Source organism: Lynx canadensis, chromosome C1 (assembly GCF_007474595.2).
Source record: "Lynx canadensis isolate LIC74 chromosome C1, mLynCan4.pri.v2, whole genome shotgun sequence".
NCBI classification, from domain to species: Eukaryota; Metazoa; Chordata; class Mammalia; order Carnivora; family Felidae; genus Lynx; species Lynx canadensis.
In genome coordinates this window covers 190,785,283-190,801,629 of record NC_044310.1, presented here as the reverse complement: position 1 = coordinate 190,801,629, position 16,347 = coordinate 190,785,283, and the positions used below count along the sequence as shown (strand labels likewise).

The 16,347-nt window shown below is 38.0% G+C and overlaps 1 protein-coding gene across 1 annotated transcript in view; it reads right to left on the bottom strand.

The window, feature by feature from the left end:
* Positions 1–16,347, bottom strand: part of PARD3B (par-3 family cell polarity regulator beta) — a 1,010,919-nt gene that overhangs the window by 194,359 nt on the left and 800,213 nt on the right. Inside the window, exon 19 of the mRNA XM_030325489.1 lies at positions 6,551–6,661. Within this exon, the coding sequence (XP_030181349.1) occupies positions 6,551–6,661 (111 nt within the window). The remainder of the gene's footprint in view (positions 1–6,550; positions 6,662–16,347) is intronic.

Below are 16,347 nucleotides of genomic sequence, written 5' to 3'. Positions count from 1 at the left end.
CTTTCCTTGTGCTTCTTAGAATACAGTAAGCATCCTCACTTTTCAGTATGAACAAATATTGGATAAACTCTAGCCTTATTCTGGTTTTCATTTCAATTTCCAGTAACATAAAAATCTCCCATAATTAAATAAAATGCTGAGAGGTTGGGAATAGATTTTCACCCACTTGTATTCTGAAACTATAAATGGTTTCTGAATGTTTTTATTTCTCTAAGATGAATTTCGTTTATGTGGGGAACTTGCAGCTGCATAATTAAATCTTGGTTTGCCAAATATCAAAAACACATGTATTGATTTAAACTAAGGGAATAGGCCACAAGCAGCTCAGTTGATAAGGCAAAAGAGAAGCCTCTGGAGCTCTTGGAAGGCTTCCTAAAGGAAAGAAAACTAAGAGCCCTGAATTCAGCCGCTGAAACTGATCAGCTTTCCTAAATCTTAGCTTCACTCTCACTTAGGCATTCCGTTCAGGCCGGTTGTTGAAAACAAGGGCCATATGTTTTCATGCTTCTCAACCCTGAAGCTGGGGGAGCTGCCTCTTTGCCCCTCATCTCCTCATTTATCCTGCTAAGATTCTAATAAGATCTGCAAAAACAATGTTTCATTAACACAGTAAATGAGCTCCCTTGCAAAGGAAACCCTGACATAGTATAAGAGTAAGAGAAGATCTTAGAGCACAAACCCATATGTTGTTAAACTGTGCCCCCCTTCAGGAAGAGATTTCATTTAGTGAAATTTCATTTCAGGGTCAGTAATATGGGACTTTAATTGAAGACAGCCTTTTGGTGTCAATGGAGACTTTCCCCCCAGTACGATAATCCTTAATAAATGAGGGGGACATATTTTTCCTTAACCAAACTCCACCTGACTTTTGAGAAGGTATTAACAATACAAGTGCAACACGCATGTAGTTAGGTACTTTGTAGGTCCACGAGCCTGGTTCATTTCACACTTTGGAGAAGGTTACAGACGTAAGTTAACGTCTTAGAATTAAACATCAAAAATACGTTTACTGGTTTGTGAAGACAATCTCTTGCTTTCGGCTCACCATATAATCAGAATGTTTGGAAAATGTTAATTTAATTTAGCTGGATTGAAAAATTCTAGGGGAAATAATCATTGGATATAATATTGGATTCATCCTTCCAGCAATGGATACCGGTATTTTGAACTTACGTTTTATTACGGCCAATCTCACCGAAGCATGAGCAAAATGATGAGTTTATGTAAAACAGGGCTTCACTGCAATGGACTGTTTGACTTGTATCAGGAGAGGACCTGTTCTTAGCTCAGGAAGTCAGATACGAGACTAAGAAAATCCTCACACACAACTTTGAGCAAGAAATTTGGGCTTATCCACTCAGGTAAGAGTAGTGCAAACACTGCCTTGAACCAATGCTATGGCAAGCTCAAGAAAGGCTGCTCTAGGAAATTCAAAGCAAATGTTTCTATACTTGGATATATTTACGTATTTATTTTTCAGACCCTATGATCTGGGAAAATCCATAGAAATCACCTAAGGACAAATGCAGCATTAATGATACACAATATGATTTCAGACACTATGTGGCTTAATGTAGATATATTAACTTACGTAGTTTTGCATCTGTATATCTTACCTACTTGAATATATGAATATAAAGAGGATAATGAAGGTACTATATCAATGACTGAAGTTTATAAAACTCTGATATAGTCCAATACTTGCCTGATGCACTAATCCTTTCTCATCGTAATCATCAGCTTATTAGACATTTTCAGTGTCAACAAACTTACTGTCTCATGTGACACTCGAATTGTTAGGATGTTTTCCCTTCTATTAAACTCAAGACTACCTCTCTTGAAATGATGATTATCCATTAGTATCCTCAAGAAAATAAATGAATGGATGAATAAGCAGAGAGAAAGAGAGGATAGAATGGATGCTATAAAATACATTTAATTCCTCTTTTATGTGAAAGTTCTTTGATCCTGTGAAATCAACTAAGTCTTATCTCTGCAGGCTATGTATTCCCCAGTCCTTCACCATTTTTCAAAAGATATGATTTAGTTGCTGTTATTCTGTGTGTGAGAGAGGCAATGGGATATTCCAAGTGTGATCTGAGTAGTGTAGAACAAGAATTATTGTTTCTTCCTTCATTTTGCACATGAACTTCCAGTAATGCAGCCTAGGACTGGATTAAGTTTTTGGCAGGCATATCCTCATGTTGACTCATGCTAAACTTGCCCTCAACTAAAACCATCAGGCAATTTCTTTCATATATTTGGTATTAAGTCAAACCTTCCACATGTGTTTGTACAGTTTGTTTTGGGGCCTAAAATCGAGACTTTACACTTACTCCTATTAAGTTTTTTTTTTTTATGTTTGATTCAGTCCATTGTTCCAGACGATTGTGTCCTCAATATACATTATCAACCCCTGCAGCTTCTTGGCATTCACAATCTGATCACCAGCATTGATGCCAATGCTCAGCGGGCCAGAGTTAAAAAATAAATTTTGAAGAAAAACTTTGTCTTGTAAGTTTATATTGATGGAAATACTCATTAGCAATCTTTGGGTACAATTCCTCAAATAGCTACTAATCCTTCTAGGGTTATGTCATGTGGTGTACATTTCCCTGTGTTAGCCACAGGAAAACATGAGACAAGGAAATTCTAATGTCCAGGAGAGTGCCCTTACTTGTAAAGTCCAGAGGTTAGAACAGGGTTGTCAGCCTACACACGATTGACAGTTTGAGTCAGATAACTTATTGTTAGGGAGCAGGGCTGCCTTGAGCATTGTAGAACGTCTGGCTGCATTCCCGGTCTCTACCCAGCACCTGGCTGTAGCAACCCCCTTATCATGCCCCTCCCTCCCTAGAAGCCGTAACAATAAAAAATGTCTCCATATACAGCCAAATGTTTCACTGGGAGTAACAGTGTCCCTCCTTAACTGAGAACCACTGTTCTGGATTCTGCATTCCTCCAATGTAATCTTATAATTGGAGTCCACCTGTTACGGCTTTTTTTTTTTAACCTTTTCATAGCTATAATTATGAATGGGCTATTCATATATAGCACCAAAATAATTCCTTATCAGGAATTAAATATGTGGATATGTTGAAATGAGATATGGAAATCATAAGAAAAATAATGAGGAGAGTGAAGAGGGATAATATAATCCTAAAATTTAGAGTTGACATTAAATTAATCATTGGGTAAAATAGTTACAAGGAAATTGAACAGGAATTATATCATTTAAGAGGTCATCTATAAGGACTTTTGTATCTGCATGCTCATCAAAGTATGATTGGGAAGAGAGAAAAATGGAAACAGACTAAATGTTTGACAATAGAAGATAAATAAGTTATGGTATACTGCTCTCACAGACTATTAGAGAGTCATCAAAATGGCATATTTTCAACACATTAATGACATGGGGAAATGCTCACAATATAATGCTGTGGAAAAAGTGGGATATTATATATGCAGCATAGATATCAAGTTCAAAAGAAAATACATACATAGGAAAAAAGATCACAAAATATTAATAGTGGTTGTAGAATTAGGCATGATCATATTAGTTTTCTTAACGCTTTTTTTATGCCTCCAAAATTTTCTTCATGAAATTTTTGTAAGTTTTGTGTGCGTGGGTGGTACTGGGGGTAAGCAATCCATATTCTCTTGGGTGAGTGAGCACTGGCGAGTGTTTTTCTTTTGTTGCCAAAAAAATATGCCAGTAAGGTAGAATGCTTCAAAGAGGACCCATAAGAAAAGATGACAATACTTTTAGACTGGCTTATTCAGTCCTCTTGGGGAAAAAAAAAACAAACAACCTCTGCACATCCTTTCTCATAGGATAAGGATAGTTTAATGTTCCAACCAAATCCTGTCCCTTCAAGTTAGTGGTTCGCAGACTTTAGAATGCTGAAGAATCACATTGGGCTTACCTATCAAATACAGATGCCTGAGCTCTAACTCCAAAGATTCTGATTCTGTAAATCTGGTATGGGACTCAAACATCTTTAACACACTCCCCACGTGATTCATTTTCATCAAGTGGTCTACGAACTACACTTTGAGAAACACAGCTAGAAGAAGTCATATGGTTTGATTTGGATGAATATTTTTAAATTTATGCTCCACTTTGGACAATTTCTTCCTGGTTATACACTAAATAGAGTTGGTATAAACCCTCAGGGGTATGCTGATTAACTGGCTCTTTGAGAAAGGAAACCCAATTTATTGCATTTGCCAATTTCTGTGGTGTAAATACTCCCACCATGAACAATTTCAAACTACTAATGGCTTAATGACGAGCTCACAAAATTCCTGAAAGTTTAAAAATCACAAGCTGATACAAGCTGGCTCCAGCACTGCACAATATATATTTTATTTAAGTGCTTTAAATCCTTCGAAGAAGGGATATGTTAATGAAAAGCTATTGTATCTATGACAGCTAGGATGAACCAAATAAGCAATAGGGCAGCTCGAATCGTCTTAAGGTAACAAATTGCAAAGGCATTAGAAAAAAAGACAACTTCGTGAACTTTCATACACTGTTTCTTATTATATTCTATTTTTTTTTTCAGTGGCCATGTCACAAAGAGTAATACACTCACTGAGTTCTTTAAGGGTTGTGAATTGGTTTCTTATGGATGATGGAGAGCCAAGAAATGGGACTCAAGGTTTGGGAACAATGCCAAATGTTCAGCCACCACCACCACCCTCTGTGGCCCTCAGCTCCTGCGCGGTTGAAATGCCCTTGGTCATTAATTCTACAGCACCCAACCATAAAAGCAACTCCTCCAACTTCTTCCCCTCACACAAGATTGAGACAATGTTGTCTCTAGGAAACCCATATCAGATGTGTTTTATGTGTTCATGTGTGGGAATTGGCCTAAGTGGAGGCTAATAGTAGAGTTCTTTCAATGTTTTGACCAAACATATTTTAAGAAAATTGGACCTGAAGCCTATATAGCCAGCTGAGGTGAATTTACAGCCCTGCTTTTAAGAACAAAACTCCCTCAGGCACCTGCTTCCTAAAGGCAAAACCAGAAAGGAAATGAACTCTTGCTTAAAGACAACCCACCTAATTTTATGGGTTATCAATTTTCTAGCTGGCACACATTTCCCTTGCTACTAAGAGTAAACCCTCCCAACCCCGAGCAAGTATTGAGCTACAAAAAAATGTGAAGTCTGAATTCTAGCAAACAGCTCCGTTTCCTGAAGACGAGGCAAGGATATGGTGTCTCAGTAAGTGAAGTCAGGGGAGCAGCAAAGATCTATGATGTGGACGCACCACATCGATGTCTTTGCCAATATACACATTAAAATCTTAGCCTGCATTACATTTTATGTTACAGGATTACTGAATCTTGGACTATGATGGAGAATTCATCATTCCAGTTTTGGGGGTAGCTCTGTCAGGTGAATAGTCAGCAACAATATAAAGCACTTGATTTCCTTTTACCTGCATGCTGACCCTGGAAGTCAGCTTATCAACCACTTTCACATGAGAAAGGACCAAATAGGGCTTCTTTCCTCGCTATTGATAAAGTTAGCTTTTATCAATGGGAATAGACTACAAGACAGAAGTCAAAGGTTAACAGTAGGTATTCAGCCTGCTCTGTGCTAGAAAGGACGATGTATAAGTATGATTTTCTTAGTACACGTTACTAGAGTATTAAAATAAGTACAAGAACTGACTCTAAAAACTACAAGGACTACTGTTACTAATAAGCGAGTGACAAGCTGGACAAATCTGACTTCATGCATGATGAAGTCAGAATCAAGTGCTTAAAATGATATGCTAGTTTTGTCATAATCTCCGTCTTTCTCCAAGATCCATTTAGTTGTGCAGGTGAAGAATTTTCAGGAGAAAAATGAATATTCAATTACATGTTTCAAAATCAGACATTTACACATCAACGTGCGGTAAGTGTAGAGTTAACCTCAAAGATAAGTGAAGGGCCTCTTGTCCAAATGGAACATTAAGCTCCTCAAACAGGAGAATTCAGTCCTTGCAAACTGTCATTATTTCAGTAAACGAAACCGGCCCTTTAACAGATGGGCAACATACTTTGCAACTTGCTGATAGCCTAATAAAAGACACTGGCTTTTTAAAAATGAAGGACATGCGCTTCTCAAATTACACCACCCAAATGGATTTAGCAGAATAAAATTAAGAAGGCATACAACAGCTTGACAAAAATTAGGAACAGACTATGGAAATTTGATAGTTCTAAACATCAACATCAAAATGACCTTTTTATTAGAAAAAAAAACCTCATTGTTTAAACCATAGGAAAAATATACATTGATATAGTCAAAACTGGGGTAGGATATCTTGGAATTGTAAGTACTGATATAATAAAAACATAAAGTTAATTTCTTCTCCAAATATACTAAAAATTCCCCAGAAAGGCAGGTTCCTTTTACGTCAGGTACCTTTGCTTTTGTATTCAACTCTATGCTTCTTGAAATAAAATGTCTCCAGCTGACTGATGCAATAATCAAATTAAACACAGGCCATGGACCCAAACAAAATCAGGGGCTCAGCATTTCTGCTCACCTTTCTCGTTCTTCTTTCATTTTTTCCAGCTCCTCTTCCCTCAGGCTGCCATGCTTCCGAGTGCCCTTCTGCTCAGCCTTGCCTCCCTTATCATCTTTCTTCTTTCCAAATCTAGAAACACATGAAGCAGAAGATGTTAACACTAACCATGTTCCTTTGGTGGTAAATTTAAAATATTTATGAGATGAACTCATCAAACTGTAATTCTTTATTTTAAGTAGCACAAGATCATTTTGCATAAAATGTTAGTAAAATAAGATCCTGAAAGCGGAAAAGTAATAGTCACTAAATCCCTCTCCTTTCCTTCTCGTCCTTCCTTCCTTCCATCTTTCCACTGAGATATTGATTGTGCAGCATGCATAGAGTCATGTGGTTAAAGACTAAAAATCTCAAACTATGAATTCACTAGAAATTTTAGAACTGAAAGGTTATCATTAATATATAACTCAAAACTGACTGAACTCCTAACCAGGCCTTCAGAGCCCCAAGTGGCCTTGACATTTAAAGTTGAAACTCCTGGGAAGAGATAATGATGGTGCTTCAAGGGACTTTGCCAAACACCTAGTTTACTGCTGTCATTTTGCAAATGAGCCCTTGGGCCTTGGCCACCCAATAAATCCAGGGAAGGCCCAGGATTAGAACTTGGGTTGTCTCCTTTACTGCACTGTCTCCTTCGTGCTACATTCACTCTGTGGATGTAGCCCCAGTCTTCCTAAATCAGCCCAGTGTTAGTGTGCTCTCAGTCCCCTTGATGCCTGGCATATTTGTAGCTAATTTTGGCACAGTGGCAAGTATGATACCTTATTTCTTTTCCTCCAGCTTCACTGAGACATGATTGACGCATAACATTGTGTAAGTTTAATGTGTACAACTGCTGATTTGATATATTTCTAAGTTGCAAAATGATTGCCACCACAGTACTGGCTACCACTTTCATCCCATCACACAGTTACAGTTTCTTTTTTGTTGTGAGAGTACTTAAGATCTACTCTTTTGGTAACATTAGATCGTTAGTATTAGCTGTGATCACCACGCTGTCCATTAGATCCCAAACTTGCTAATCTTATAACGGAAAGTTTCACCTTTTGACCAGTGTCTCCCAAGTTTCCCCTCTCTCCAACCTCTGGTAACTACCACCCTGTTCTGTTTCTCTGAGTTTTCTTTTTTCAGATCCATAGTGTACATGTATGTGTGTGTGTGTGCATAGGTGTGTGTATATATATGTATGTATGTATGTATATATATATACACACACATATACATACACATATACATATATGTGCACATGTATGCATATACACACACATATACACTGCATCTTCTTAATCCATTCACCTGTTGCTGGACAATTCAGATGTTTCCATATCTTGGCTATTCTAAGTAATGCTGCAATGAACATGGAGTAGAGATATTTCTGTGGGATCCTGAAGTCAATTCCTTTGGATGCATACCCAGAAGTAGAATTGCTGGATCATAAGGTAGTTCCATTTTTTAAAAGCTTTTATGTAAATTCCAGTTAGTTAACATACAGTGTGGTATTAGTTTCAGATGCACAATATAGTGATTCAACAATTCCATACAACATCCAGTGCTCATCACAGCAAATGCACTCCTTCGTCCCCATCACCTATTTCACCCACCACTTTCATCCACCTCCCCTCTGGTGACCATCAGTTTCTTCTCTATAGTTAAGAGTCTGTTTCTTGGTTGGCCTTTCTCTCTTTTTTTTTTGGTCTTTGTTTGTTTTGTTTCTTAAATTCCACATGAGTGAAATCACATGGTATTTGTTTTTCTCTGACTTATTTCACTTAGCATAATACTCTCTAGCTCCATCCATGTCATTGCAAATGGCAAGATTTCATTCTTTTTTATGGCTGTGTGTGTACGTGTGTGTGTGTGTGTGTGTGTGTGTGTGTGTGTGTGTGTGTATATCACATCTTCTTTATTCATTCGTTGACAGTCACTTGGGCTATTTCCATAATTTAGCTATTGTAGATAATACTACTATAAACAGCAGGGTACATGTATCCCTTTGAATTAGTATTTTTGTGTTCTTTGGGTAAACACCTAGTAGTGAAATTGCTGGATTGTAGTGTAGCTCTATTTTTAATTTTTTGAGGAACATCCACACTGTTTTCTACAGTGGCTGCACCAGTTTGCATTCCCACCGACGGTGCACAAGTGTTCCTTTTTCTCCACATCCTTGCCAATACCTGTTGTTTCTTGTGTTGTTGATTTTAGCCATTCTGACTGGGGTGAGGTGATAGCTCATTGTGGTTTTGGTTTGCATTTCCCTGATGTTGAGCATCTTTTCATGTGTGTGTAGTTCCATTTTTCAATTTTTTAAGGAACCTCCATGCTGTTTTCCATATTGGCTGCACCAGTTTGCATTTGGACTAACAATGCACTAGGGTTTCCTGCAATTATGATACTTTAAAAGAGCATTGTGTTTGGGGCGCCTGGGTGGCTCAGTCGGTTAATCGTCCGACTTCGGCTCAGGTCATGATCTCACAGTCCATGAGTTCGAGCCCCACATCAGGCTCTGTGCTGACAGCTCAGAGCCTGGAGCCCATTTCAGATTCTGTGTCTCCCTCTCTCTCTGCCCCTCCCCTGTTCATGCTCTGTCTCTCTCTGTCTCAAAAATACATAAACTTTAAAAAAATTAAAAAAAAAATAAGAGCATTGTGCTTCCTTACCACTTTTACTAAAATAAAACTGCACATCTGAAATAATAATAATAATAATAAAGCTATGGTTATTACTAGGACACATTCTTAAATAATAGGCATTTTCCCAAGCAGATTTTCTTTAGAAGCAATCTCCTTTGGTTTTGGTAATGATGTACATGAAAAAAAGGAAAATAATTTGATACTCTGCTAATAACCAGGAAAAAAAGTCACTCAAGTATGTATATTCTTCAGTGAAGTAAAAGATTCTTGTTAAACTATGGAAATCCTATTTATTCTTTGTTTCTTATTAAATAGTTGCAAATTTTTCTTCTGTGTGTGTAAAATGTGTGTATATCTTTAGCTTGCTCACCCCATCTATGTATCTATGTAGCCATCCAACTATCTATGCAACCTGAGGATTCTACACATGTTCAGGCTGACTGCCCATCCCACCCCCTGTCCCCATCCCCCAACCTCCCAACACACACAGTGAGTCAGAATCTCGTCACATGAAGGCCCCACTCATAAACTTGAAACTCCTGTCTTCTTCAGAATTTCATAAAAATGGGTAAACATCTGTTCTCTTAGGATTGTGCTTCAATCCAAATCATAGGTTGTTGGTCAAGTGGCAGCACCGAGTGGAAGACCTCCTTGCTAATCTCTGTATTTCTGTTATCAGAGTTCAAAGCACCCCGTTTTCCCCAGAAGCCTCTCCAAGTCTTGACTCTTCTGTGAAAATGTCAATTTAGGGGTGCCTGGGTGGCTCAGTTGGTTAAGCATCCAACTTTGGCTCAGGTCATGATCTCATGGTTTGTGAGTTCGAGCCCCACATCGGGCATTGGAGCCCCACATCGGGCGTTCGAGCCCCACATCGGGCTCTCTGCTGTAAGTGCAGAGCCCACTTTGGATCTTCTGTCCCCCTCTCTCTGCCCCTACCCTGCTGTTCTCCCTGTCTCTCTCAAAACAAATAAATAATTAAAACAATTTTTCAATTTACAATTTCAATTAGCAAATTCTTGCTCATGAACCTTCTCTCTCCCCACTGCCATTTACTATCTGCCTTTGCTCCTACTGCTATTCTTTTGTTGTATTCAGTCTTGTTTTGGGATTTGGGTCAATCAGCTATGAATTTTCACTCCATCAGCCCCAGTCTTTTTTTTCCTGGTCCTCCTTCTTATTCCTAATGTATTTTCTTCTTTCCCACTGAAGAAATGACCTAATATCATTTATAGACTAGGGAAGAGAAAAAGAAATATAGACAAAATAAAAGATCACTAACTCCCAAGTATAAGGGAGATTTGTTGACATACTCAAGATCTCTCTTTAACCTACAAAGCAGGCGCTATATAAATAACGTGCATTTTCATGAGTACATTCTTTAGCTTTTCATGCCCATGAAGAAGAGTCTCAGGGACCAACATTATGACTCTAAATTCCTTTATGTGAGAATACCTTTGTACATCACTTAGAGAAATAATTTTCCCTCAAAATGTCATCAAATATAGTAAAATTGGGCCAAAAAAATCAAAATTGTGGGGAGCGAGGATAGAATAGTGTTCCAGGAAGTTGATGAGGGCAAAAATGTTGCCAAAAACTCAAGATATTAGGCAGGCTTTTCTTCTATGTTCCAAATATTTCTTCTGAATTTGAAGGTTTGGATTTTCTGAGATGAAAGAAGTCTTGTTTTTGAAGGGCCAAACTAACCTATACCCTAGTCTACCTTGATCTTTATTACCACAACCAGTGAATTGTTTTTTCTTCCTGTTCCTAAAATATTTCACTTGTACTGAAGTTCAAAAACAGCTTACTTTGTTTTCACCATAGTGGAATATGTCTGAGAAAGGTGAGTTGTAAGTAAATTCTGCAAAGCATTTTCTTCTTAGCAAGAACCATCAATAACAGTCAAATCAACCAATTCCACAAAAATTATAAATGTTTTGATTTAAACCTCATGATCATTTATTAAAATTCCCAAGAAGAAGAGCAGAAATAGCTGTGAAATTTATTTCATTAGACAGAGAAAACAGTCATAAATTACCTTATTTTGTAAAGTTTGGGTAGGTTCAAGAACAGAATTATAAAACAGTAATCTTCAAAAGGACTCCCACATTGTTAAGAAGAGGAAATTGAGACCCAGAGAAGTTAATTGCTTTTATTTATTAGCACACTGAATTCTTTTTTCCAATTTTGCAATCAGACAACTTAATTATCAGTGGTAGTGGTGATGGGTGGGTTGGGAGGGGGGAGGTTGGAAGAAAAGCATCAATTTGGTGAATCGTGTAAGCCTTGTTCTCTCCATGTCAGCCTATTTGGGGGTTACTTTCAAGCCTTTCTTACATTCATGGACATACAGAAAGAGGAGGTGGGGAGGTTCAAATACATTGATTCATTTCACGATTAGTTATTTTTGTGAGAAAAGTCACAAGAGCTCTAAATGGCTAAAATTACTGCTTTGCATTCTAGGGTTTCAAATATCCCCTGCATTCCAGGCCTCCCATTATCTATTACCTAGGAAATTTGAGAGTTGGCCATTTTGGGCTAGGTGCCTTAAGGAAATTGCTTATAGGTCAACTTTGCTTTATATAAAAGATATTTTCCTAAAGAATTCAGTACAAACATATGGTTTGCATCAATAAAATCTTACTTTCTGTGTACCTGGGAAGCCTGTTTAAAGACTCTTATGATGGATCTTTTTGTAAAGTGGAAAAATCACCTTTCAACATACCCTTTATGTAAATTTAGACTTTCATGAATTATAAGTTTGCTTAAAACACCTGTCCCTGTTCATTTCTATAAAGAGGTTATTTGAAACAGCTTTATGGAAAACTGGCTTTCTTTCTATCTTCTTTTTTTCTTTCATTCATGCATTTGTTTAAGAAATATTTATTAGATATATACTCTCTGTCAGTCATTGTCGTAAGCGCTTAGTATAGGCTGATGTTGAATTGGGATACAAACCCAGACGCTATCCCTATGGAATTTACATTCTAACGGAGGAGCTGGACATCAAACAAGTACAAATATGCAATTGTAAGTTGCAAAAAACCAAAAACCAAACCAAAACAAAACAAAAGCTGTGTGCTACGAAGAGTGTTAGGAGAGATAATAATAGGAGACTGGTTGGGGAAGTCTTCAGTGGGGAAATGACATTTACACGAAGGCTGTATGGGTGAGAGCTTCCAAACAAGCAAAGATTGGAGATAAGCCTTATGGGTGGAAGACACGGCACACACAAAGGGAATGAGGGGAAGGTCTGGTGCATTCTAAGTGGTGAAAGAAGGGCAGGATAGCTTAAGCAAGGGGAGCAGAGGGGGATACTAACACAGGATTCAGATGGCAAACAGGGCAAGGACCACAGAGTGCAGGTGTGAGAGGCTTGGAGTTGAGTCTCAGAGTGGCATCAGGTCATGTCTTGGTAATTCAAGGGACAAAGAGAAACTGGATAAAGAAACTGGTAAATTTAAAGAGTTGGTAGAGGAGTAACCAAGTTGGTAGAGGGGTCACCAAGTCACTTTAAGCAGAAGTGATACTATGTGATGCACATTTTCAAACATCATCCTGGTTGCTGAAGTAAAAAGCATCAAGTAAAGCAGTAAAGCCAACTGGTGACTGCTACAACTGCTTCAGGACTGTGGGTAAAAGACAGTGGTGGTCTGGACTGGAGAAGGTGCTGCTGAGAAGACAAGACAATGATGTGAAAGTGGTGGGTCAAGGGAGAAGGACCAAAAATTCACCTTAAAAAAATTTATTTTGAGAAAGAGAGAGAGAGGATCTGGGGAGGGGCAGAGAGAGGGAGGGAGAGAGAGAATCCGAAGCAGCCTCCACACTGTCAGCAGAGAGCCTGATGTGCGGCTTGATCTTATGAACCATGAGATCATGATCTGAGCCAAAATCAAGAGTCAGATGCTTAAGTGACTGAACCACGCAGGCGCCCCAAAAATGTTCACTTTTAAACATGGTTATTTCAGTATGCCTTTGGGTTCTCCAAATGAAGGCTAGGGACTAAGGCAAAGTTATGAGGAACTGTAATACTTAAAGTCTGGAGAGAGGGGTAGGGAGGCATTGTACACAGGGGACAGAAAAAGAACAGCCAGAGAGATGAAGAAATTCAGGAGAGTATGGCTCAAGAGACCCGAGGGAAGAGCACTGTAAAGAGGCCATGGTCACCAGATGGAAATACTGTTGAGAAGTCCACTGAGGTCAGGACTCCAGAGTTCACTGGATTTGGCACTCAGAAGCCATTCATCATGTTGGTATGGCTCAGTGCAGTGGTATGAGCAGAAGCCAGGTGACAGTGATTGCAAGAGTGAATGGTAGGTAAGTACAAAAGTGTGTATCTTTGTGTACAACCACTTCAAGAAGTTTGGCTGGTAGGGTGATTGCTGGAGGTGGGGTGGAATGTTGAAAAAGGAGGTTTTCAATGTGGCTGATACTGGAGGACTTTTGTTTGGTGATAGGAAGAAATGTCAGAGTGTGAGAGGCTGGAGCTGGAAGAGAGAAGAGAAGAAAGCTATTTTCTTTTGCAGTGTGGTAAAAAACTCATAACGTAAAGCTTACCATTTTAATCATTATGAAATATACAGTTCGGTAGCACTAAGTACAGTCACAATGTTGTGCAACCATCAACCTCCACCCATCTCCAGAATATTTTCATCATCCCAAAGTGAAATTCTGAACCCGCTACGTAGTAACTCCCCATTTCTTCTTCCCCCAGCCCCTGGAAACCACTATTCTACCTTCTATCTCTATAAATTTGACTATTCTAGGTACTTCATATAAGTGGAATCATACAATATTTGTCCTTTGGTGTGTGGGTTATTTCAATTAGCATAATGTCTTCAAGGTTCATTGATGCTATATATAGCATGTGTCAGAATTTCCTTCTTTTTTAAGGCTGAATAACATTCCATTGTATGGACATACCATAGTTGCTTGCCTAATCATCTGTTGATGGAGATTTGGGCTGTGCTCATCATTTGGCTATTGTGAATAATGCTACGAACACTCGTATAGGAGAACAAAGCTCTTGATAAGAGAAAAGGACAGAGATATACAGAACCTCCAGAGAGACTGGCCTTATGGAGATAGGAGGAGATTCAAGAAAAGCAGCAGCCAGAAAGGAGACTAGTTCATTTATAGAGTCGATGAATGGACAGTGGAGGAGTTCCAGGTAATTAATTTATCAGTCAACATGATACAACACGTATAAGAGAAATGGTTTCTATTCATAAAATGAGACACCTTGGTATAAATTGAGAAATCAAAGGAAATAGACTATATAAGGTAGAAAAGAATCTCAGAAAGGGTTTATAGGAAAATACCAAAAGCAGACCTTTCTTATGTTGCTATTTTACCTACATAGGGAGGCCCTAAAAGGCCATATGGGGAAGTAGAATTTAATAATGGTTCATCCATTCATTCAATCAATCATTTACTGAGCTGCCATGACACATCATATGGACTATTCACATGGAATGTAACCATTAACACCATCAATTGTTAGGTAAGTCCTTAATCCAATGAACTGAATATGCTCTCAGCCTCTTGTTGTTTTCTATATGATAAAGATTTCACTATAATTCTTAGTTATCTCCTAATGTCTCAGCAAATATTTTCTTCCACTTCTATTTCTTTCCATGAGTTTTCTAGATAATGATTTTCAAGTCCTTCCCAGATTCCCACGCACCCTGATAAATGGTCCAAATTTACAACATGGATAGCTCTATTTCTGCCTTTGTTCATGCCTAGTCTCTCATTTAATTCACTTCTTAATTCTGCTAAGTACTATCTATCTACAATTTCCCTCCCAGATCCCACTGGACAGTTCACACAGCTATTAGTATCCACTCTTCTTCCATTTAGTGCACACACTGTATAAAGCAATCCTGAGCAATGGCTTACGAGGACTAAAAAGTTCAGTAAGGAAAATGTTCAAACACTCTAATTTCAAATTCGTGGTGAGCTATGAATCCAAGGAGAGCTGAATATTTGAAACAGAATGTATTTCTTCTTTCTGCAATCAGGGAGTATCTTTGGGTGTCAATGACACCCATTTGGAAGAGGCTACATGATCCAGTCATTACTAATATTACACTTTGAATGTCTACGGAATGATGTCAGGTGTGGAAATGCACCAACTTCGCAGTCAGAATATGTTCTGGACTTTGATAGTGGTTCATTCTCCCTGTACCTAGCTGACTTATAAACTATGATATTGTCTTATCATTTTGTAAATTATACACTTTGAAATAGTTCGAGCAAAATATGGGGGCAGAGAAGTTCACAAACCTTTGACTGTATTTCCATAGTTTATTTTGAAATTCGCCCATAAAAGGTTTCTGTTGTCTGATGCATTCTAAGTCAGGTTCTGAATTAGCATATGCATATGCTAATGAAATTTATTTCCACGTATTGTAATCTCATATGTGCACTTTGGCTATTGCTTCTCTCTAAAATGTGTATCACAAAGGTCTTTACTTGTTTACCTGAGATGGCTCCCATTGTACTTTAGAGTTAATGAATCTGATACAAATTCAATGAAAATTGACCAATTAGAGTCCTCCCCCCTTTTTTAGATACCTAAGGCCACTGCCTATTTTTATGTTAATATTATTGATAGAATAATGAACAAATGTGTTTGTTGCTAATCTTGATAAAGAAAGAAAAATATTCTACTTTTATTTTTAGCTTTCCACAGTATATATGGTTATCATGCTGGTGCCTGTGATTTTTCGGGACTGGCGTGGAATGCTACAAGCTCAGTATGCTTTTATAACAGAAGGGTTGTGATTTAAACTCTCTGAGCCCACTCCATGGCATGCAAGAGGAGATAGGGATTTGCTTTATAGATATGTTCACAAGGGGAAACTGAGTGAGTTGATGGTTTAGTAACCGAAGAAAAACTCCATATTAAAAATCTTTCTTATTAACTGGGTCAAGCAGTTGAGTCTCTTTAAAAAGAAGATTTCTAATTAAAATGTTAATTTCTGGTATATCATTTAGACATTTATTTTGGGTATGTTTATATGTTTCCAAGATGAAGATGAACTATATGAAAACAACAAACATGTTTAATCCCACTGATATCTTTACTACTTCCTTTGAGGCCAACATTCCCACCTTACCCTT